Source organism: Canis lupus, chromosome 21, assembly GCF_011100685.1.
Source record: "Canis lupus familiaris isolate Mischka breed German Shepherd chromosome 21, alternate assembly UU_Cfam_GSD_1.0, whole genome shotgun sequence".
Lineage (NCBI taxonomy): Eukaryota > Metazoa > Chordata > Mammalia > Carnivora > Canidae > Canis > Canis lupus.
The window spans coordinates 20859483-20883010 of NC_049242.1; the positions used below are offsets into that span (position 1 = coordinate 20859483).

Sequence of the window (23528 nt, forward strand, 5' to 3'; positions counted from 1 at the left end):
CTAGCTTTTGAAACAAATTGGGTGCACAGTCTACCAAATATAAACGAATATTACAAAGCTATAGTTATTAGTGTGATATAGCTACAGTAATTGACAAAGACAGTAATAGGCAAAATACTTGGCAACAAAATAGAGTTCAGAAATAGACCATGGTTGTTAACTAACCCTTCTGTAGTAATCATTTCACAATATACATGTGTATCAAATCATCACATTTTATACCTTCAATTTGTGTATGTTATATTGCAATAATATCACAACAATGCTGGAGGTTTTTTTTTTTCTTTTAAAAGAAAAATAAATAGACCATAGCGTATCTGAGGGCATGATGTATATTAGAGTTGGAATTGATTATTGGTGGGGGAATGATGAACTATTTGATACATGGTATTGGGTCAGTTCTCATATGTAACATCCCACACTAACTCAACACAAAAATAAAATCCAAATGGATTAAAGACTTAAACATGAAAACCTAAAACTTGGGAAGAAAATATAGGATCATGTCTGTCTAATCACAGAATAAAGTTTTCTTTTTTTTTTTTAAGATTTTAAGATTTTATTTGTTTATTCATGAGAGACACAGAGAGAGACAGAGGGAGAAGCAGGCTCCCTGCAGGGAACCTGATGCGGGACTCCATCCCAGGATGCCAGGATCACAACCTGAGCCAAAGACAGATGCTCAACCACTGAACCACCCAGGTGCCCCAGAATAAAGGTTTCTTAAACAATATGAAAAACACAGACCATAAGAAAAAGATTGATAAATTTGAGTAACTCAGTACTTTAAACCGCTGTATTACACACACACACACACAAAAATCATCCATAAATAATGTTCAAAAGCAAGCAACAGATTTGGAAAAGATATGTCACATATATAACAAGCCTCATTGGAGGCCTCTTGGGGGAGCCCAGAGGACACTCGCATATCCAGGTGTCTACTTGAGCATCTTTAAAATATTTTGTATCTAAAACAAATGCCCTTCCCCGTCTTAGTGGCACCAGCGGCCCAGCTCCATCCACTCTGAATGTAAAGTAGAGACTGCCAGTACTTTCCTTGGTCTTCCCTTTGTCCTTTGATGTCATTGACCTCTGCCCCCCTCCCCCCACTGCCTCCCCCTCCATTTCACTGTCATGGATGGATAGCAGAGGATACCATGCCGTCTTGAGGCCGTCCTGTGTGAGTCCATGATCACTTCTGTTGGGGTTTTGTTGTTTTTGTAACTGTCCTAAACCAGCAGGTGTTTGGAAATTAGGGGAAAAATTAAATTCTCACCAATGGTTGCTGTTACAGTCAAATCAATAAAGATCTTGAGTATCAAAAAAAAAAAAAAAAAAGCTTAGCATCAGAATATATAAAGAATTTCTACATATCAATAAATAAGAGACAATTCCAAAGAAAAAACGTAGGCGGCCCGGGTGGCTCAGCGGTTTAGCACCACCTTCAGCCCAGGGCATGATCCTGGAGAGACCCTAGATGGAGTCCCACGTCAGGCTCCCTGCATGGAGCCTGTTTCTCCCTCAGCCTGTGTCTGCGCCTCTGTGTGTGTGTGTGTGTGTGTGTGTGTGTGTGTGTGTGTGTCTCATGAATAAATAAATAAGATCTTAAAAAAAAAAAAAGAAAAGAAAAAATGGGCCAAGGATAAAACCCTGCAATTTGCTGAAGAAAAGACCCAGATGATCAATAAACATATGAAAGACTTCTCATAACCTCTCTAATCATCATATTTACATTAAAATGAGAAATTTTTCTTCTTGGGATGCCACATATTTGGTATAGAGATTACTTAAATAAATTAAAATTTTTATAAAAATGTATTTAGGGGGAAAAGAGGGGGTGCCTGGGTGGCTCAGTTGGTTAAGTATCTGATCTTAGCTCAGGTCTTGACTCCGGGTCATGAGCTCAAGCCCCACATTGGGCTCCATGCTGGGCAGAGAGCCTACATTTTAAAAAGAAGGAACAAAAAAGAAAACAAAGGAAAAAATGTTTTATTGACCCCAAATTGCCAAAATAATCTTTAAAAAGAAAGCTGGAAACCTCACACTTTCTGATTTCAAACCACATTACAATATAATAGTAATCAAGATGGTGTGGTACTGGCATACAGACAGATATGTACACAAATGGAACAAAACAGAGAGCCCGAAATAAACCCTTGAGTATATGGCCAAATGATCTTTGACAAGGGTGACAAGACTGCACACTAGGAAAAGGACAGTCTCTTCAACAAATGGTTTTGGAGGGAAAACTGGATATCCACACGCAAAAGAAGGTCCCTAACCTGACAACCATATACAAAAAAATAACTCAAAATGGATGAAACACCAAAATGTAAGTCCTAAAACTATAAAACTAGAAGAAAACAGGTAAAAAGCTTCAGGACATTAGATGTGTCAGTGATTTTCCGCTATGACATCAAAAACACAGGCAACAAAAGCAAAAATAAACAAATGAGACTACATCAGACTTAAAAACTTCTGCATATTGGGCACCTGGCTGGCTCAGTCAGTGAAGTGTGTTACTCTCAATCTCAGGGTTATAGGTTCCAGCCCCATATTCGGTGTAGAGATTACTTAAAAATAAAATACTGGGGGTGCCTGGGTGGCACAGTTGTTTGAGCATCTGATCTTGGTTTTGGCTCAGGTCATGATCTCAGGATCATGAGATCAAGCCCCACATTGGGCGCTGAGCTCAGTGTGGAGTCTGCCTTGGACTGTCTGTCCTCTCCTTCTATCACCCCACCCCCACCCCCACCCCCCGCAGAGTGCTCGCTTTCTCTCTCTCTCTCTCTCTCTCTCTCTCAATCAATAAATAAAATAAAATATTTTAAAAAGCAACTTCTGCATATCAAAGGAAACAATCCACCTAGTGGAAAGGTAACCTATGGAATGGAGAAAATATTCGAAAATATGTATCTGGTAACGGATTGATGTCTAGAATGTATAAGGAACTTCCACAATTCAACAACAAAAAGAACCAAATAGGGATGCCTGAGTGGCTCAGTGGTTGAGCATCTACCTTCCGTTGAGGTCATGATCCCGCAGTCCCAGGATGGAGTCCCACACTGGGCTCCCTGCATGGAAGCTGCTTCTCCCTCTGCTTCTGTCTCTGCCTCTCTGTGTGTGTGTCTCTCATGAATAAATAATTTTTTTTTTTTTTAAAAAAGAACCAAATAGGGATCCCTGGGTGGCGCAGCGGTTTGGCGCCTGCCTTTGGCCCAGGGCGCGATCCTGGAGACCCGGGATCGAATCCCATGTCGGGCTCCCGGTGCACGGAGCCTGCTTCTCCCTCTGCCTGTGTCTCTGAGCCTCTCTCTCTCTCTCTCTCTGTGACTATCATGAATAAATAAATAAAATCTTTAAAAAAAAAAAAAAAAAAAAAGAACCAAATAACCTGATTTTTAAATGGCCAAAGGACTTGAATAGACAATTCTCCAAAGAAGATATACATCTGGCCAACATGCTGGTATATGAAAATACGCTCAACATCACTAATCATAAGAGAAATGCAAATCAAAACCACAATGATATAACATCTCACACTTAATAGAATGGCCATTATCAAAAGAACAGAAAACAGCAAGCATTGGCAAGGATGTGGAGAACTTGGAACCCTTAGGCACTGTGAGAATATAAAATGGTGCAGCCATTATGGAAAACAGTATAGAGTTTCCTCAGAAAAATTAAAAATAGAATTACCATATGATTCAAATCCCACAATCCCACTTCTGGGTATATATCTAAAAGAATTCAAGGCAGGATCTTGGGATATTTGCATACCTGTTTTCACTGTGGCGCTATGCATAGTAGGTAAGAGGTGGAAACAACCTAAATGTCCATTGACAGATGAATGGATAAAGAAAATGTAGGGCGCACCTGAGTTAAGCCTTAGACTCTAGATTTCAGCTCAGGTCATGATGTCAAAGTCGTGAGATCAAGCCTCGCGTGGGGCTCCACACTCAGCGGGGAATCTGCTTCTCTCCTTTCTCTGCCCCTCTCCCCACTCATGCACACACTCACTTGTGCGCTCTTTCTCAAATAAATAAATCTTTAAAAAAAGAAAAGAGAAGGAAAGAAAAGAAAAGAAAAGAAAAAAGAAGAAAAGAAAAGAAGAAAATAAAATAAAATAAAATAAAACAAATAAATAAATAAAATAAAATAAAATAAAATAAAATAAAATAAAATAAAATAAAATAAAATGTAGGGGCACCTGGGTAGCTCAGATGGTTAAGTGTCTGCCTTCGGCTCAGGTCATGATCTCTAAGTCCTGGGTTCAAGCCCCAAGTTGTGTTCCAAGATCAGCAGGGAGTCTGCTTCTCCTTCTCCCTCTGTCTCTCCCCCTGTTCATGCTTTCTTTTTTTTTTCCTCTCTCTCTCAAATGAACAAATCTGTTTTTAAAAAAAAGACTTTTATTTATTTATTCATGAGAGACACAGCGACAGAGAGAGGCAGAGATATAGGCTGAGGGAGCCTGATGTGGGACTCAATCCCTGATCCCAGGATCATGCCCTGGGCCAAAGGCAGACGCTCAACCGCTGAGCCACCCAGGCATCCCTAAAATTGTTTTTTAAACAGGAATACGTAGTATATGTATTTTGTGATGGAATATTATGCAACCTCAAAAAGGAAGAAAATTCCATCACATGCAACATGTATTAACCTCAAGGACATTATAGTAAGTGAAATAAGCCAGTCACAAAAGGACAAATATTGTAAAATTCCATACATATTAAGTATCTACAGAAGTCAGAATCATAAAAACAGAGAGTAGAAGGGTGATTGCCAAAGCTTGGGGGAGGAAGGGAAAGAAATTAGTGTTTAAAGGGTATAGAATTTCAGTTTTGCAGGATGAAGAAGTTCTGGAGGTATGCTGCACTACAATGTGAATATACTTAACACTATTGACTATACCCTTAAGAATGGTTAGGTTGGTATATTTGTTATGTATTTTTTACCATAATAAAAAGTTAAAATTTTAATTTAGCAATATAAATTTACATTACATTAAAGTTATCATAAAATCCAAAAGTATGTAAAATGCATATTAAAGTTAAAAATAGTAAAATGTACACCAATAAACCCACCACACAGCTTAGAATAGTATTAATACCTTAAAGGTCTTCTGTGTGCTTTTCTTCTCCCAGAGGTAACTATTCTGAACATTGATGTTAATCCTTGTCGCTTTTCTTTCCAGTTTTACCACTAATATGTGTATCTCTAAGCAATATATTTTTACATACCTTTGAACTTTATATAAATGGAATTATATATTCCCCTGTAACTTATCTCCTTTTTTAAAAAAATATTTTATTTATTTGTTCATGAGAGAGACACACACACAGAAAGAGGCAGAGATATAGGCAGAGGGAGAAGCAGGCTCCCTGCTGGGAGCCTGATTGGGGCACTTGATCCCAGGACCCCAGGATCACAACCTGAGCCAAAGGCAGATGCTCAACCACTGAGCCACCCAGGTGCCCCTGTAACTTATCTCTTATTCCCTTAATCTTTATTCTCTTTTTAAACATCACTCTCTTTTTTAAGATTCATCATACTAATGCATAGATACACCTTTCTAAGAAAACACCACAGTTTATTTTCTGTTCTGTTTTAGTGGACATTTAGGATATTTCCAGTTTGGAAGTATTATAAATGGCTATTACTCCTGTAAATATTCTTGTACATATCCTAGTCCTGGTATGCATATGCAAAAATTTATCTGGACACTAGATAATACGCTTAGAGTATAGACTTTCAAGGAATTGTAAACAATCTAAATATCAACAAAAGGGAAAAAATAAATATCAACAAAAGGGTAATGAATAAATAAAATGTGACATATTTATATGATAGAATATTATATAGTAGTCAAAAGGAATGAATCATTACATGGAATGTTAAAGTGAGAGAAAAGAAGAACAATGAATTTTTTAAAAAGATTTTATTTATTTCTTCATGAGAGATACAAAGAGAGAGAGAGAGGCAGAGACACAGGCAGAGGGAGAAGCAGGCTCCATGCAGGGAGCCGGATGTGGGACTCGATCCCGGAACTCCAGGATCACACCCTGGGCTGAAGGCAGGCGCAAAAACACTGAGTCACCCAGGGATCCCCAAAAGTGAGAGAAAAGAAGAACAATGAATTTATACTATTCAGGTTGAAAAATTTAAAAACACATAACACAATATTAAATATATCTAAAAATATAAAAAGTGAATTGGAAGTATATACACTAAACTCATAGTGGTTCTCTGGGAAAGAAAGGAGAGGGGACTTTGGTTTTATGTATAGTGTTTTATTTCCTTTAAAAGGTTAGGACTTGCTTGGGTGGCTCAGCGGTTGAGCGTCTGCCTTTGGCCCAGGGCGTGATCCTGGAGAAACGGGATCAAGTCCTACATCAGGGTTCCTGCATGGAGCCTGCTTCTCCCTCTGCCTATGTCTCTGCTTCTCTCTCTGTGTCTCTCATGAATAAATAAATAAAATCTTTTTAAAAAAGAAAGAAAGAAAGATAGAAAGAAAGAAAGAAAGAAGAGAAAGAAAGAAAGAGAAAGAAAGAAAAGAAAGAAGAAAGAAAGAAAAAAGAAAGAAAAGAAAGAAAGAAAGAAAGAAAGAAAGAAAGAAAAAAGAAAGAAAGAAAGAAAGAAAGAAAGAAAGAAAGAAAGAAAGAAAGAAAGAAAGAAAGAAAGAAAGAAAGAAAGAAAGAAAAGGTTAGGGGCATCAGAAGATATTGCTTCCTCAAAACCCCTGCGTCCCCAATTACCTCTCCCTCCCCTGACCCTGAATGGTCCTTCAGCCAGAATTCATCTTTGTATCTTATCAAACTTCCACAGGTAGGCTTGATCATAGTTGTAATTCATCAAAATCTCATAAAAGCTAGTTTGCTGGGTTTCCTGTCGTTTACAGGCACACCTACCAGAACCCAAAATTAAGGTCCAGGCAGCAACAAAGAATCCAGAGAACACCAGGACTGGATCATTTAACCAAACTCTTGAAATTTAGCCTGGGTGGCAGCATCCTAAAATTTTTCACCTCTGGGTCTCCAGGTCCTTGCACATGACTGAAGGAAAAACTGTTCCCTAAAGGTTTGAGGAATGAAAGGAAGAAGGAATTTATAATATTTGGCCAAGTAATGGTCCAGTCTCTACTTACCTGCCTCCAGTAATGGGGAGCTTCTACCTTTGAACAGCTCTCTTTAAAAAACTCTTCCTAATGTGAATGAAAATGTCTTCTTTTCGTATTCATTCATTCGTTAGTGAGATCAACATTTTACCTAGAAGAATGCTGATTAAACCAGAGGTTAACGCAAAGGTCTATGTATCGAAGGTATTAAGCTCCAAAGTAGTAGAATCAAATATCAGTTAAGAGTGATTAAAGGATGGACATTTTGTGCCTATAAAAAGCACTCCCAGATCTTTAATATTTCAAGTTAGGATTTCCTGAAGTTATATACATATATATATACACACACACATATATATATTGGGAGTTTCTTGGAGCACAGCAAATGCTTCAAAGTTTCACACTCTTTGCTCCAGTAACAACAGGGCTGGGAATCTGTCCTATGAAAATAGCATGACATATTAAAAAAAAAAAAAAAACAAAAAAAAACAAAAAGCTGTTTTGCAATTAAGAAAAAAAAAAAAACCTCAGAATTTTTATTTTAAAATCACATCAAAAGAAGGAAAGCCACTAAAAATTTTCCCCAGCAAGACTATGTAAATTTTCAAAACTAGATGAACTCTTAGGCAAACACTTAAAAATGTTTAAATAATGTTTACACATTCTTCTCCCACACATTCTTCTGAATCCAACTTGGGACTTTTTTTTTTAAACAAGCCTTAAAAGGCGAAAAATTACAAAGAACAAGAAAACAAATACCCATATCCTACCGTCCAGAAGTAACAACCGTTAGTATTTTGTCACAAATTGTTTTTAACCTTTTTATTTTTATCCCGGAACTCCGGGATCAGGGCCTGGGCCAAAGGTAGATGCTCGGCCACTGAGCCCCCAGGTGCCCCCCTGCCGGCCTCCCCGTCTGGCTCGTTTCCTGCCCCACCACCCGGGTACCAAGGCCCAGAAAGCCCCGCCCCCCCCGCCCGGAGCCAGAATAGCGCGGGCAGGAACAGGAGCCGGGGGAGGTGGGGCATTTAGTATCCCGGAACCTCCTGCGCGGGCCCCGGCCGCAGCGTGCGCGGGGAAGCGTTTGCGGCCTGCACCGCCCTGCGCCATGCCCTTCAGCCGCGCTCGCGGAGGTGAAAGCGCCCGGCGTGCGCCCCGGCAGTGGTCCTGGTGGGTTTCTTTGTAGCTGGCGGTCGGAGGCCAGGCCTCAAGCGGGGACGGCGTCACCATGATGAGCGGACGGCCGGGCCGAGTGCCCTTGCAGCTCCTGCCGGATGAGGCGCGCAGCCTCCCCCCGCCCAAGCTGACCGACCCGCGGCTCGCCTACATGGGCTTCTTGGGCTACTGCTCCGGCTTGCTCGATAACGCCATCCGGAGGAGGCCGGTGCTGTCCGCCGGTGAGGGCTGCTCGCGCGCGGCGGGGCGGCGGGGCGGCGGGGCGGCGGGGCGGCGGGGCGGCGGGCGGGTTCCTCGCCGTCCGTGGGCTGCCCCAAGTGCTTTGGCTTTCCCCGGCCTTCTCACCTGGCAGCCTCCGCCTCGCCCGCTTGGGGCCTCCGCGGCCTCGGAACGCAGTGGGGCCGAGTGCCCTCTGGCACGTAGGGCGGCCGAGGTCATCAGAAGCCCCGAGCTCACGGCGAGTCCGTGAAAGAGCCGGGGCCGGGCTGCCCGCCCTTTGCTGTGTGCCGCGCGCTGCGGGCCGTCGGTGCGTTACGGCCCGGCTCCTCCAGGTGCTGTGCGGGGAAGCGTTAGCCACAGGGAGGAGAGACGTGGAGGGGCCATCGCCTCTCCCCCGAGGCCGCCGGGTGGTGGAGTAGCCGGCCTGCGCCGTGGCCTCACGGCTGCGTTGGAAGTCCGCGCTTCTCACACTTGCGGTGCGGATGCGTACGGGAAGCCCGGGGATCTTGTTAAAATGAGGACTCCCATTCCGTTGGTCAGAGGCGCAGCCTGTTGTTAAAAACTCCCAGGTACTGCTGGCCTGGGGGCCCCTTTGAGGAGGAGAGGCCCAGCCGCTGGGCGGTCTTCTCTCGAAGAATGGGAGGGGCCGCCTGTCAGATAAATGGCCGTCGTGGTAGCTGTGCTAAGGCCGATGGATTTCCAAAGGGGAGAGAGGAAGGGAGCTTCGGAAGAGGGGTCTTTGAGCTTAGCTTTGATTTACCGGGCAGATACTAGGACACAGCCAGCCTCCCAGGCCCATGGGAGGCCAGGGAAGTAAATGGAGGCCAGGGCCGCTGGGCCAGGAAGAGTCTGACGATTGAGTGTGCAGGGTAGGGTGTTAAGGCTAAGAAGGAGATTTAGGTAGATGATGACGACTTATTCTCTAGGCAGACAGGAACCTTTTTAGGTTTTGAGAGCCGTGGTGGGGGAGCGGAGTGGAGAGATGCAGTAATCAGGCTTGTGGGGTGTTTTGTTTGTTTTTGTGAGTCAGCTCCATGCCCACCGTGGGACTTGAACTCACCACCCTGAGATCAAGAATCAGATGCTCTACCAACTGGACCAGCTAGGTGCCCCAGGCCTTATGTTTGTTTGTTTATTTATTTTTAGAGAGAGAGCCACCCCTGAGATCATGACCTGAGCCAAAATCAAGTATCAGACACTTAACTGACTGGGCCACCAAGGCACCTCTGTGCCTTGTGTTTTACTTATTTTATTTTTTTAATTTATTTATTCGTTCATGAGAGACACAAGGAGAGAGACAGGCGGAGGGAGAAGCAGGCTCCACGCAGGGAGCCTGATGTGAGACTCGATCCCGGGTCCCCAGGACCAGGCCCTGGTCTGAAGGCAGGCTAAACTGCTGAGCCCCCCCCCCCCCCCCCCCCCCCCCCCCCCCCCCCCCCCCCGGGCTGCCCTGTACCTTGTGTTTTAAAAGGAAGGTCAGCTTGGGATGCCTGAGTGGCTCGAGTGAGGGCCGGCTCTTGATTTCTCTCAGATTGTGATCTCAGGGTCCTGAGATCTAGCCCAGCCTGGCTCCTTGCCCAGTGAGGAGTCTGCTTAAGATTCTCTTTCCCTTCATCATTGTCATTGTATCCCCACCCCGCATGCACTGCTCTCTCAAATTAATGAATCTTAAGGACCCCTGGATGGCACAGCAGTTGAGTGTCTGCCTTCTGGCTCAGGTCCTAATCCTGGGATCCAGTCCCATGTTGGGCTCCCTGCATGGAGCCTGCTTCTCCCGCTGCCTGTGTCTCTGCCTCTGTGTGTGTGTGTGTGTGTGTCTCATGAATGAATAAATAAATAAAATATTTTTTTAAAAAGTAAATTAATGAATCTTTAAAAGGGGGAAGGGGGAATCAGCTTTGTCAATGCAAGGCACCGATTGGAGCCAAGAAGTTCAGTTAAGAAGAAAGCTAATAGAGTGGTTCAGGTATCCAGTAATCACATCGCTCCTGTCTCTTTTTGCCACTTTCCAGCTTAATGTCATGCCTGAAGGCTAGCTCCCAGATCACCAAATCTCAGCATTTACAGTGCTCAAATAGTTCTGAAGTTCCATCTTCCTTGAATATGACCCCTCTCCACGGAAAGATTTTTGTCTATTTCTGTCTTTAGGGAGATGAGGTTTTTCTCCCTTTTCATTACCACTCCACATTTGCCCAAGCCTGTCGTTTATTGTAATGGAAAGAACTCCACTTTGGAACTAAATAGCCTTACTCCACTGTCTTCTGTCAGCTTGAGTAAGTTACTTGGTAGAGCTGTTCAGAGGCAAAGTTTCTTCACCTATAAAATGAGAATATTGGGGTCTGGGTAGCACAGTTGGTTAAGCATCTGACTCTTGGTTTCAGCTCAGGTCATGATCTCAGGGTTGTGAGATGGAGGCTGTGTGGGACAGAGTGTGTTTAAGACTATCTCTTCGTCTACCCTCCCCCCACACTCGCTTGCCTGCTCTCTCTCTCAAATAAATAAATCTTTTAAATAAAATGAGAATAATTATCTTTGCATATTTGTTGTGAGAATTAAGTGATATTCTGTAGATAAAATGCCTGGCACACAGAAGTTGCTGGACAGAGTTTCCATTCCTTAGCTGTGGTTATGCAAACAGTTTACCATATATTTGTTTGATCAGCTTTTTTTTTTTTTAAGGACTCTTTTTTTTTTTTTTTTTTTTTTTTTAGATTTATTTATTTACTCATGAGAGACACAGAAAGAGAGAGAGACAGAGACACAGGCAGAGGGAGAAGCAAGCTCCACACAGGGAGCCCGATGTGGGACTCGATCCCAGGACTCCAGGATCACACCCTGGGCCAAAGGCAGGCGCTAAACTGCTGAACCACCCAGGGATCCCCCGTTTGATCAGATTTTACTGAACTTTTCCTCTGTACCAGGCAGTGTTACATCCTGGGTATATGGGGTAAAGAATACCATCCCTGTACTTGAAGAGCTCCTAATCAAGTTGGAGAACAAGTAAACAGTCCATTATGGGTCTAGGCATGGCAGAGAGTGTGTTTTCATCGAAATAGATGAGCAGTGAGCACTTTGGGAACACAAAGGAGGTACAGATTGAAGAGAAACTATTCCAGAGGAAGAGCATAATGGTCAAGAGCACATGATTTTGCATTTGACACCACCTCCATTCTACTAGCCTTTTGATTCTGGGGAAGTTATTTATCTTCATGAGCTTTAGTTTCCTTAGCTACAAAACAGGAATACTATCTACCTCTGTGTGGCTGTGAGAACTAGAAGAGATGATGTATAAAGCCCTTAATCTAGGGGTAAGAATCAGAGTTCTTGAGTTCTGTGGTTTTCCCTAGGTTGCTTTGGAAAATTTAGGTCTTGAGGACTATTAAAATGGTTCTCAGCAGCATTTATTGAAGCATATTGTGTTTTCTAGTTTAATGACTATCATATAATAGTATTCAGCAAGTATTTATTGAATAAATATATGTAGATTACAAGGAAGTCTAAAACATGGTCCCAGCCCCCCAAAGGTTTACAAATCAGACAAGCACATCCATTTAAAAGACATTGTGGTAAAAGTTTAGGCACGTAGGGTAACAAGTGTGACAGAAAAGCAGGGAAGGAGAAAGATATGGTAGATTTTCAAACTACAGCCATGGAGAGTACCTGGCATTTTGTGGGTACTGTTGGAACCCAGATTTTGCACATCTTTTTCAGGTTAGCATAAACTATTAAATAGAATTTTTTCTTAAGCTTCTCTCCCATCTGGAGTTCTAAACCCCTGTTGCTAGTTAACACCTACCTGCCCTAAATTTATAGTTAGTTGGTATCTAAGTGTAGTCCACAAGTTAAATATATTTATTGATTTCTAGTTTAATATACAGTAATTTATGGTGTTCCTGGAAAGGGTACTGTAGCTTCCAAGTTTAGATTCACTTAATGAAAAGGAAAATGATTGTGGAGGGGTGCATGTGGTGGGAGGGAGACCACTGCTGAGAAGTAGAGAAAAGGTTAGGGAAAGGACACGGGAAGAGGCCACGTCAAGGGGCCACATCATGCCTTGAGGACTAGAACACTGACATTGTCATCCGAAACATCCGAGTCTTTTTCTGTGGGTGATATGGGTAAGCATAGAGAGTCTGGGTTTTTGGGTCTGTGTAGTCCAGTGGCACACAGTAGAACCCAGCACACTTTGGTTTGCTATATTGCAGGTGACCCATTAGGGAAAACAATGGCTCTTTGGGGCAAGAGAGAATGCAAAAGAGTCTGGGCCCTATCCAGTCCCAAATCATAGTAATACTTTGCATTTTTATTGTTTTACATATTTTTTCCAAAATATTTTTACATATATTTTCTTTTGGTTTATATAATACTGCTGTAAGAATGATAGGTTAGGTATTATCTTTGTTTTAGAGGTAAATTGACTTGCCCAAGGCCATGTATCTGTTTATTAGATATTAAGTGCTCTCTGTGTGCTAGTACAGAGAGATGAATTAAGCATTGGTTTTGCATGGAAGTAGATGGAAATAATTTCTATAGCAGAAATAGTAGAGAGGAGTTCACTTTGTTAACCTCATTAAGGAAAGTTCTGGGAAGACTTCTTAGAAGTGATGTCTGAATTGAGTCTTGAAGGATGAGGAGGTGTCTGGACAGAGAAATAACCCGTGAGTGGTATAAAAAAAAACAGGAAGAAAATAAATAAGCAAGAAGGAGTCTAATTTGCATAAGGAATTAAAAGTAGCTCAGTATTGCTGAAGCACAATGTACGTATCAGGGAGTGTCAGATGAAGATGGAAGAGTCCGCTCATGAAGGGCAAGGTCGTTATCTAGGAGTTTGGTCACCTATTGGGTATAATTGAAGAAGGAGGAGCTGACAAGCTCGGTTTGTAGTTTAGTAAAAATTCCTCTAGTGACAGGGTAAAGGCTGGGGTAAGTGTGGAATGGAAAATGAGATGAAAGGGGAGAGCAGGTAGTATGAGTGAGAGATGAGTTCTCTGAAGTGAGGCAAGGGAAATACAAGGAAGAACTGACAGGACTCTGACTAGATGGGTGGGGGGAAGAGGGTTAAAAAAAAAAAAAAGGTTGATTACTGTGTTTATTACCCAGGACTTTATTTCCTGGGTGAATGGTCTTATTCTCTGAATTAAGAGGATGAGGCATGAATAGGAAAGAAGTTCATTTGGTGGTATTCAGGTGAACATACTGTCAGACATTTGGATATACATGTTATTCAGCATGGGTATCTGACTCAAGGTCACCAGTATGTGGACAGTAGATAAAACCTGTAGAAACAAACAAGTTCTTCAGAGGAATATGTGTGGGATAAGAAGAAGAGGGATAGAATCCTGGGACATAGCTAGAAAATCAAACCTGCACCTGCAGTTAGCCTTTTTTTTTTTTTTTTTTTTAAGATTTTAATTATTTATTCATGAGAGACACACAGAGAGAGGCAGAGAGAGAAGCAGGCTCCATCCAGGGAGCCCGACGTGGGACTCGATCCCGGGACTTCAGGATCACACCCTGGGCCAAAGGCAGACAGACGCTCAACCGCTAAGCCACCCAGGCATCCCTGCAGTTAGCCTTTTTAAAAAGATACTTCTGTGTGTAAAGTTCAGACCTTTGGATCTCCCCTTCAGAATTTATATTTTGGCTTTCCCTACATCACATGAGTTGATCCTCCCCAGTCTCATTATTGTAGGATGATTTTGCTATAAATATAGCTTTTGAATAGGTAATTCATGCACATGGTACAAAATTTAGAAGGTAAAAAAGAGAATTGATACATTATTTGTAGAGTAGCTGGCTACTTTGGTAACCAATAAATATGCAAATATAAATTAGTATATGGAGACAAACCAAATTGCTTTTCGAGCATTTGTAAAGGACTTCATCTCTGTCACATCACATCTTGAACAGGTTCTGGAATACAAGTTAGTTTAGATCTTCAGGATTTTGTACTAATCCACCTTTTCTCCTGAAGAAATTTGTAAAAGCTGAATTTTAAAAATCTTGGGTTCTATTAATAGTTATGCCTATAGATTTAATGTTGCTTTTCATAATTGCCAGATTTCTTCAGAAAGATATATCAAGGTCAAGACTGTTTTTTCAAAAACGCCATAGAAAAGACTTTTTTTTTTTTTTAAGAGAATGATGAAAGATGTATGTCTGAACCGCAAAACTATGATTTTAAATATACATTGATTTTTGCTTTCTTTGGGATTTGTTGTTTGAATTTTAGGTTTGCATCGCCAGCTTCTGTATGTTACTTCCTTTGTCTTTATTGGATATTATCTTTTAAGACGTCAAGACTGTATGTATGCCCTGAGGGACCATGATATGTTTGCCTATATAAAATCACATCCAGAGGATTTTCCTGAAAAAGGTATTTATTTGACAGAATGAGAGAGTGTGCACAAGGGTGGGGAGGGAGGCGGGGGAAGGAGAGAAGCAGACCTTCCACTGAGCACAGAGCCCAAAGTGGGGCTTGATCCCACGACTCTGAGATCATGACCTGAGCCAAAATCAACCGGGGGATACTTCGCCGACCGAGCCACCCAGGTGCCCCTGGTTAATCTTATCCATGCCTGTACCTTCAGGTACCTTCAGTATTCTGATGATTCCCACATCTTTGTCTATCAACTAGAATTCTCTTGAATTTAAATTCTTTGAATTTTCTGGCTGAGTACCTCTGTGTCCATCAGGCAGCAAACAGAATTTATGTCCCCTTTGCCTGTGCAGACTTCTTTTCTATGTTCTGCACCAGTAAGTGGCACCACTGTCCACCTCAGTACCCCAGCCAGAAACCTGGGAAGGATCTTCTAGTCTTTCTGTGAATTTCTCATTAGTCGTCAAGTCTTCCTGTTCTACTTCCTAAGTATTTCTCAGTTCTAAATTCCTGTCTCTCGCACTGCCACTCCCCCCGGTTCATGCCCTGATAACCTCTTGCTTGGACTGTTGCACTTGCCTCCAGCTCACTTCTGCCTTCAATCTTACTAAAGATCCTGTCTCTGGATAAATGTAGTTATGCCTAAAATAGATTGCTTACAATAGCTGTCCATTGCCTGTAGGATAAAATCCAGACTCCTGAGGAGAGTTTATTTCCCCAGACTGAGCTAATTGCCCATGCCTTTTATCCATCACATGACATGTACGTGTCTGTGTCCCTCACTAGACTGTAGCTTCATCTTTGTTTCCTCAGCCTCCAGGACAGAGCCTCTGCTAGTAAGCAGTAAGTAATAGCTGACCTGATCTACACAGAACCCTGCCTCATCTCCTGTAACTCATATCCTGCCTCATGAAATGCTGTGTCCTGAACCTGCTGTGTATCACTTTGTACACCCTGTACCCTCTTGATCCTCCTCTTGCTCTGTCTTTACCTGTCCACCTAGCATATTCCAGCTCAAGAGTCCTCATCTCAAAGAAGCCCTGGCCCAGCTACAAATACGAAATTCCTTAGCACATCCTACTTATGGCTCTTTACTATGGATTTGATGGTAGTATAACTGTTTTCTGGGGATCCCTGGGTGAGTGGCTCAGCAGTTTAGTGCCTGCCTTTGGCCCAGGGCATGATCTTGGAGTCCCGAGGTCGAGTCCCGCATCAGGCTCTCTGCATGGACCCTGCTTCTCCCTCTGCCTGTGTCTCTGCCCCTCTCTCTGTGTGTGTCTCATGACTAAATAAAATCTTTAGAAAAAAAAAATAATAACTGTCTTCTTATTTGTATTTATATATATACACGTATATATATATATACACACACACATACACACACATAATACAGGTGTGCACATGTGAGTGAATGAATGTAGAAAAATTTTGAACTTGTAAATATGTAGATTTTCCTATTCATATAAATGTCTAGTATTGAGCATTTAAATTTCACTATACCAAATGATGGTCTTTAAGGTCCTATTTAGCTAAAATTGTATTACTCTGTTTAATATTCCCATAGCCTTCAGTCACATATGTGATGTTTATGGTAGATCAAAAAGATACAGCTGTTTTTCTTTTTTTTTCTTTTTTTTTTTTTACCAGTGAAGAGTTCAAAGACTAGAGTACAAAGCCATCAATAATGGATGTATCAGGGATGGGGAATACTCAAAACTATTGGGTTTTTGAGTTAGAATCTTGGTAATATTGATTCCCAAGAGTGAGACCCAGTGGCAGTGTAGTCCTCAGTCTCAGGCCTCTGGCTTATTGCTTCCTCTGCATACTAGCTCCCTCTGTCAGCAGGAGCTTGTGTAGCCTCACAGACTCCTTTTTTTTTTTTTTTTAAGATTTTATTTATTTATTCATGAGAGACAGAGAGAGAGAGATTGGCAGAGACAGGCAGAGGGAGAAGTAGGCTCCATGCAGGGAGCCTGATGTGGGACTCGGTCCTAAACCGCTGAGCCACCCAGGGATCCCTCTCACAGACTCATTCTGTCTTTGAGCAGCAGATTAGTGGCAGTTGTGCCAAAAGCCTCCTGCACTGACACGGAAGCTTGATCACATCAACTCCTGGCCCTCCCAGCTGACCTGTGCCTCTCCATGTTCATTCCTTCTTTGACCTCTTCAGTCAGGACCCCCTGGCAGCAGCCATCTGGATGTCACCATGGATTCTTTCAAAGTTATCCTTCATCCAGTGAAACAGAATCTCTCAGTGGTTGCTAAGCTATGGTTGAGAACAAGAACATAAGGAAATTCTTAGGAGTTTATATCTATAGAATATTAAGTTTATTTTTCTTTAGGAAATATAATTTCTAAAACATAATCTAAAAATAAGTTTTTTGTGATCTTTTTATAGATAAGAAAACTTATGCTGAACTTCTTGAAGAATTCCATCCAGTGCGTTGAAGTCTCCAAAATGCTTACTTTGGTTTCACTGATACCAGTTACTGAATTTTGTGAACGTGTTCCTATGATAACTGAAGTTTATGTTAATCTGTATGTTAACACTTTGTGATTAAAATGGTCATCATGAACACTCTGACTCCTTTTTGTCATAAGAAAAATAATTCATCAGAGAATGGTCAATTTCTATTCACCTAATTTTAAGAAGATCTCTGACAGATTTAAAATGGAGTTTAGCTGAGCCAAATCTTGTCTACTGCCAGTATGTTTTATTGGAGCACAGCCACGCTTATTTGTTTACATGTCTATGGCTGCTTCTATGCTATAAGGGTAGAGTTGAGTAGTTATGACAGAGACCTTATGGCCTGCAAAGCCTGAAATACTTAATATATAGCCCATTACAGAAAAGATTTGCCTGTTCCAGGTCTAGTAGAAAATAAAACAAGCCAGATTATGGAGGGTTTTCTGAATCATGCAAAATAATTTGGACTTGATCCTGTGGGTGGTGGGAAGTTGCTAAAGGGTTTTAGTGGAATGACATGATCAAGCTGATATTTCTGAGCTCTCTGCAACAATCACTATAGAGGGTGGATTAGAAGGAGGAGACTTAGGACCAGGAGAACGGTTAGAAGGCTGATACTGCAGAGGGGTCTTTGCTTGTAGATGGATCACCTTGGAGAAAGTGTGCTCAGCAGCTAACGCTTGGCATGATTAAAAGGAAAAATCCCACCTACCTGGGACAAACTTACTGTTTATGACTTTTTGAGTCCAAATATTTGTCCAAAAAGTTTCCACGGTCAAGTTATTCTTTTTTTTTTTTTTTTTAAGATTTTATTTATTTATTCATGAGAGACAGAGAGAGAGGCAGAGACATAGGCAGAGGGAAAAGCAGACTCCATGCAGGGAGTCTGATGTGGGACTCGATCCCAGGACTCCAGGATCATGACCTGGGCGGAAGGCAGGTGCTAAACCGCTGAGCCACCCAAGGATCCCCCAAGCTCAGGTTATAATCAGATTAGTTTTGGGAGATTACTAAGATTATTTCTCTACATGATTTAACATTAAAATGATTGTAAGCATATGGTTGCTGGGCAAAATCAGATGAGTTCCATGTCTATTCTCAGGTCTCACTGGTTAAAAATGAAGTCATGCCTGAGAAATTACTTTAGAAGTAATAAAGATTCAAGTTTTTATTTTTATTTTTTTATTGCTACTGTAACAAATATGTTTATAATTCACTCTTGCTTGGCAGGTACAAGAATGAAGCATTCATCCCAAGGGACTTTACTATCCCTTAGTCCTGAAGGGTAAAAAGCAAGATCTAGAACAAATACAAGGTGAAGGTGGGAGAAAAAAAGTCAACCTATAATATAATAGCACTCACATGCCAGCTGCTTTTGATTCATCATCTTGTTTAATTTCTGTAAGATTTTATGAGGCCAGTAATAGTGCATTTTATAGATGAGGAATTTTAGGCTCCAATGGGCTAAATAACGTAGAAGATCATGTGAATGCCCAGAGAAAGGATGTGAATTTCATTCGGTCAGATGCTAAAACCTACATTCTTTCTACCATACCACACTGGTCAGGTAATATCTAGTCCCTCACAAACCATTGGCCACCACCTCAAACTGCTAAGAGGAGTAAGCTATGAATAGCAACAAGCATTCTAAAGGCCTGGTGCCAAGTCCACAAATTGGTGCTCAGAGAAAGGCATGGAAGCATCCCAGAGAACCAAGTCGCCTTTGCTTCCAGCTGTAGGTCCAGGCCATTCTGGTCTGCATCAGAGCTAGTCAACTGTTCCATGTCCTTACCAGAGTCACTGCCTTCTGTCACTTAAAGGGATCTGTGGAGAGCAGAAATTTAAAAAACCAGGTTAGTATAAATTCATATCACATGCCTTCTGAAGTAGGAAAGAAAATGCAGCGACTCAACAGTAGTGTTGCTGTAGGAAAATTGGCTGTGCGGTAACACCCTAAGATTGAGTTATCAGAGCTGTGATAAAAACTAGTATCCCCACATCTTACTGACAGGGACATTGCATTGCTGAACAGTGAAATCAGTTGCCTAGGGTCATACAGAGGTCAGTGGAAAAACCGGGACAAGAGCCCAGATTTTTAAACTGCTAGGCCAGATTGCCCTTATGAAAACCAGGTCATGGTGTACTGAAACCTGGCACAGAATTGCTGCTCTGGTCTTTGAAGGAGTTGGGCTGATCAAGGAGTGTGCTTGTGGCTTGCATTTGCCAAAGTTGACACCAACAAGTTGGATTTCTGTTCTTGTTTTTTAATTGAAGTATAGTTGACACACAAAACCAGATTTCTCTACTCTGTCATCCCTGAGCCCCACCTGCAGCCAGACTGCGGAATCCTAAGGTGTGAAGGCAGCCTGCTAGCATAGAGGAAGGGGACAGGACCCTTCCAGGGCTCCTTCACGTGTTGGCTCTGCCATTCCCTGAGTAACCATGGACTCCTTTCACTTCTCAGGCCCCCAGTTTTTTTCATCTATAAAAGGGAACGATGGTTCCATTAGAAAATTGATATGCAAGTGATTTTAAACTAAAAAACTATTCAAGTGCCAGTAGTTATTTTTACTACTACAGTTAATCTTCAGTGAAGAAACGGAAACCCAGAGAAGTGAGCCGGTGAAACCAAGGCCTTAGTGGTGGAGTCAGAAGCTGAACCCAAGCTGTTGACCAAGCATTCACATACTAGTAAATGCACATATGCACAAACACACGTGTGCACACAGGTATGCATTCACAGGCCACCTTCCCTACTGTCACTGTGAGTTTTTTGGCCATTACTCACCAATCCTGGGTCAAGAGAGTAAGACAGGCCTGGCCTTGAGCCCTCCCAGGTCATAGCCCTAATACCCTGAAGTGAGGGTGCCTGCCTGAGACCCAGGCTCTCCCTCTCCCACTGCGTTGCACCACTGCTCCAGCTCATCTCCCCTGGACTCTGACACCCACCGATGCCACCATTACCTTCCCTAGAATCCAAGGCCTACATGGCCTGTTCCATTATCTCCTGGTATTTCCTTGTCACCTCCTCAGCTTTCAGGGTAAGGTGGGTGAGGATGTGATGAAGGCTGGAAAAGTGAAGGTGGAACTGGGCTTCTAGGTCCAGCTGCCCCAAGAACCCCTCCTCCTCATCCTCTGTCTCTGCAGCTTCAGCCTCAGCCTCATGGGCTCTGCCACCTGCCACCTTGGACCACCACTCCTCTCGGGGTAACAGCCCATGGTCCACATCCACGCGGATGGCCTTGAGCATGGTAAAGTAGTTGTAGAGATTGGGGGCCTCATCCTTAGCCTGGTGCCCGTTCACATTCAGCTGCATGTCTCGCAGGAGGCTGGGGATCATCACCACCTGCTCCATGTTGCGCACCACAGCCGAGTAGCGATCCATGACAGTCAGCAGGCAGTTCTTGGGGTAGCGCTTGACTTGCCTCTGCATGGTGGCTGCTGCTTCCGTGCCCAGCACACTGCCCCAGCACTATTTCGAGACTACTTTTATGTCTGGATGTGACAGCACTTGGACAGCATGCAAAAGCCCAGTCACTGGGGCAACACAACCCTTCTTGAGGCCAATCCCAGAGCTTGGGCACCAAGGTCTGTATCAGGTGATCCATCTGCCCAAAGACAGACCAGCCAGCCCTCTGTCATTTCAGCACTCTGGGACTGCCTCCGCAAAAGCCCGCCTCTTCATTCATCAGCTTGACTGGCCAGTTAGAGGGAAGCTTTTCCCTTTGGCAACCGGTGCTCTTGCCCCAGGGCAGTCATGAATTCTTTCAGGTTATCTGAGACCAAATTGCCTCTTCATTGCCTGCCTCCTTCTTCAACCTGGGGTGCCTTGGCTTTGAAACGAACTAGGCAGGAAGGTTTTGAAGTGAAATAGCTTAGTCTGGGGCAAAGAGCACTGACATGGGAGCCAGAAGCCCAATCCTGCAGCTTCCCAGCTGTGTTTTCTGGTTGTTTGCTGGCTAACACTTAATCAAACACCTAACTTCACATCAAGTTCTACACTAAGTTAAAGTAACTTGCCCATGGTCCCACTGGAGCTGGGATGCCAGCCCAGACCCACCTCTCTCCCACCTCTCAGTGCTCTGGACTGGTGTTCAAGGCTGCATAAGTTATACGAGTTTGCTGGATCCATATCCTTGGCTGTAAATTTGAGGTGTTGAAAGGATAGAATAAGATAAAGCCAATGAAAGTGCTTTATAAACCACACAGCACAGTCCCCAGATGATTCTAGGTGAATGCAGATCACTCTCAACTTTAACCTGTAATTCCACAAGTTACAATGCTTCTTCACCACAGCCCTAGTCCTCTAACCCTGCAGTCTTGGAAGCCACATTATCGCAGTTGACACATTGCATTTGCTGTATTTATTTATGAGATAAGGAGGAAAATTGAGGCCCAGAGAGAGGTTCAAAGTTGTACAACAGGTGTAAGAGTCACCTGTTGTACAAGTGGAGAACAAGACCTTCCAAATTCCGGTTCAGGCACTTGCTCACAACACCGCCTTGGGTGGAAAGATCAGCTAGGTACGCTCTGCCCCAGCAGTGGGGAGAGAGGAGGAGGAGAGAATTGGGAGGGGATCTCGTCTCAACTAAGCCACCCTCACCCCCACCCCAGAGTGGAGCCCCCTCTGCACCCTCCTGAATAATCATCGTCCACTTGCCCACTCACTCCCATGCCTATGACCATAGCTATAAGAAAGTTAATCTTTTTTAAAAAACATTTTATTTATTCATGGGAGACACAGACAGAGAGGCAGAGACTTAGGCAGAGGGAGAAGCAGGCTTCCTGTTGGGAGCCTGACGCAAGACTCAGTCTCAGGACCCTGGGATCACGACCTGAACCAAAGGCAGATGCTCAACCACTGAACCACCCAGGTGCCCCAAGAAAAATCACCTTTATGTTGAACTGAATTCTACCTCCCTTTGGCTCCTCCCCATTAAATTATAATATTCACCTCACCCCACCCCAAAGTTGCCCACCTTGACCACACTTATGTTAGCACAGCAGGGTTGTGTGAAAAACCATTTGCTGGTCTTTAACTTGCTCAATCCCCACAGCAGCCCTATGAAGCAGAAACATATTTTTGTCCTCTTCTCAGGTGAGGGAAATGCAAATGACAGGGGAGGTACTTATCTACTTTCTCAGCCATCATGAGGCAAGTTGAGGCCTACCTCTCTGGCCCTCAGAGGAAAATCAAGGACGTCCCTCTCATCAAGTGCCCTTCATGGACTGCCCATGCACACAGCCACGGGCAAGCTGGAGTCATCCTGCATTGGACAGGTGGCTCTGCTTCTCCAGGGCAGAGAGGGCAGCCAAGTCCAGGTCATGGGCTTGCTGTGAAGGGCAAAGCTTCCACTTTAACCTTTCCTGTGTCACAGCTCAGGGGGTGGAACAGAGTACATGAACCAGCTCTTCCTCCCTATGGCTGTGTGGCCCTGGACTAGTCACTGCTCCTGTCTGAGCCTCAGCTTCCTCCTCTGGTATAATCATGATAACATTGGGCTTACTTTTTTTTTTTTTTTTTTTTAAGATTTTATTTTTTATTCATGAGAGGCAGAGACATAGGCAGAGAGAGAAGCAGGCTCCTTGCAGGGAGCCTGATGCAGGACTTGATCCTGGCACCCTGGGATCACACCCTGAGCCAGAGGCAGATGCTCAACCACTGAGCCACCCAGGCATCCCAAGGGGGCTTACTTTTCTAAGCAGTGCTTAAAACAGAATTCAATTCTCCCAACAATGACATGTGGTAGGAGTTCCCCATTTACAGATGAGGAAATTGGGGTCCACAAAGGTAAAGTAATCAACCTAAGAATATACATTATTAGTTCTTAGGAAAGGAGGATTTGGGATGAGTAATAACTCCTACTCACAGATCATTTTGAGGATTACAGATGATTATGAAATATCTGGCATATCGCAAGACCTCAATAAACGTCACTACCTCCTGGCTCTTCTATTTTCCTCTGTTCTGCTCCCCCAATCTTCTTTTATTCCTCCATTCTAGGACCTGCTACACATTTCAGTTCGTTTTGTACCCATCCCAGGGCCCAGCACTGCCAATGCTCAGTAGATACGAGCTGTAAAATGTATCAAGATTCATTTCTCGATACATTCTAGGGTGTTTGGTCATAATGTCCAGTCACCTTGAAAAACAGGGTCCCTGGCTTGAC

General features: G+C 43.1%; 2 protein-coding genes and 1 long non-coding RNA gene across 3 annotated transcripts in view; 1 reads left to right on the forward strand and 2 right to left on the reverse strand.

The window, feature by feature from the left end:
- LOC111091520 overlaps positions 1-8257 on the reverse strand; it is a 20269-nt gene extending 12012 nt beyond the window's left edge. Inside the window, exons 1-2 of the long non-coding RNA XR_005375620.1 lie at positions 7888-8257; positions 7148-7279 (exon numbers count right to left, since the gene is read on the reverse strand). This is a non-coding gene — a long non-coding RNA (uncharacterized LOC111091520). The remainder of the gene's footprint in view (positions 1-7147; positions 7280-7887) is intronic.
- NDUFC2 (NADH:ubiquinone oxidoreductase subunit C2) lies at positions 8153-17469 on the forward strand. The gene is made up of 3 exons (XM_038568504.1): positions 8153-8514; positions 14745-14888; positions 17290-17469. The coding sequence occupies exons 1-3, from the start codon at positions 8346-8348 to the stop codon at positions 17337-17339; spliced, it is 363 nt and encodes a 120-aa protein (XP_038424432.1). The 5' UTR covers positions 8153-8345; the 3' UTR covers positions 17340-17469.
- Positions 17470-18523: 1054 nt separating this feature from the next.
- On the reverse strand, positions 18524-20959 carry THRSP (thyroid hormone responsive). Its single transcript, XM_038568503.1, has 2 exons — positions 20323-20959; positions 18524-19182 (listed from the first exon to the last, which is right to left on the reverse strand). Exon 1 carries the CDS (start codon positions 20789-20791, stop codon positions 20342-20344), a length of 450 nt encoding a protein of 149 aa, XP_038424431.1. The 5' UTR covers positions 20792-20959; the 3' UTR covers positions 18524-19182; positions 20323-20341.
- Between the last annotated feature and the right edge of the window lie 2569 nt (positions 20960-23528).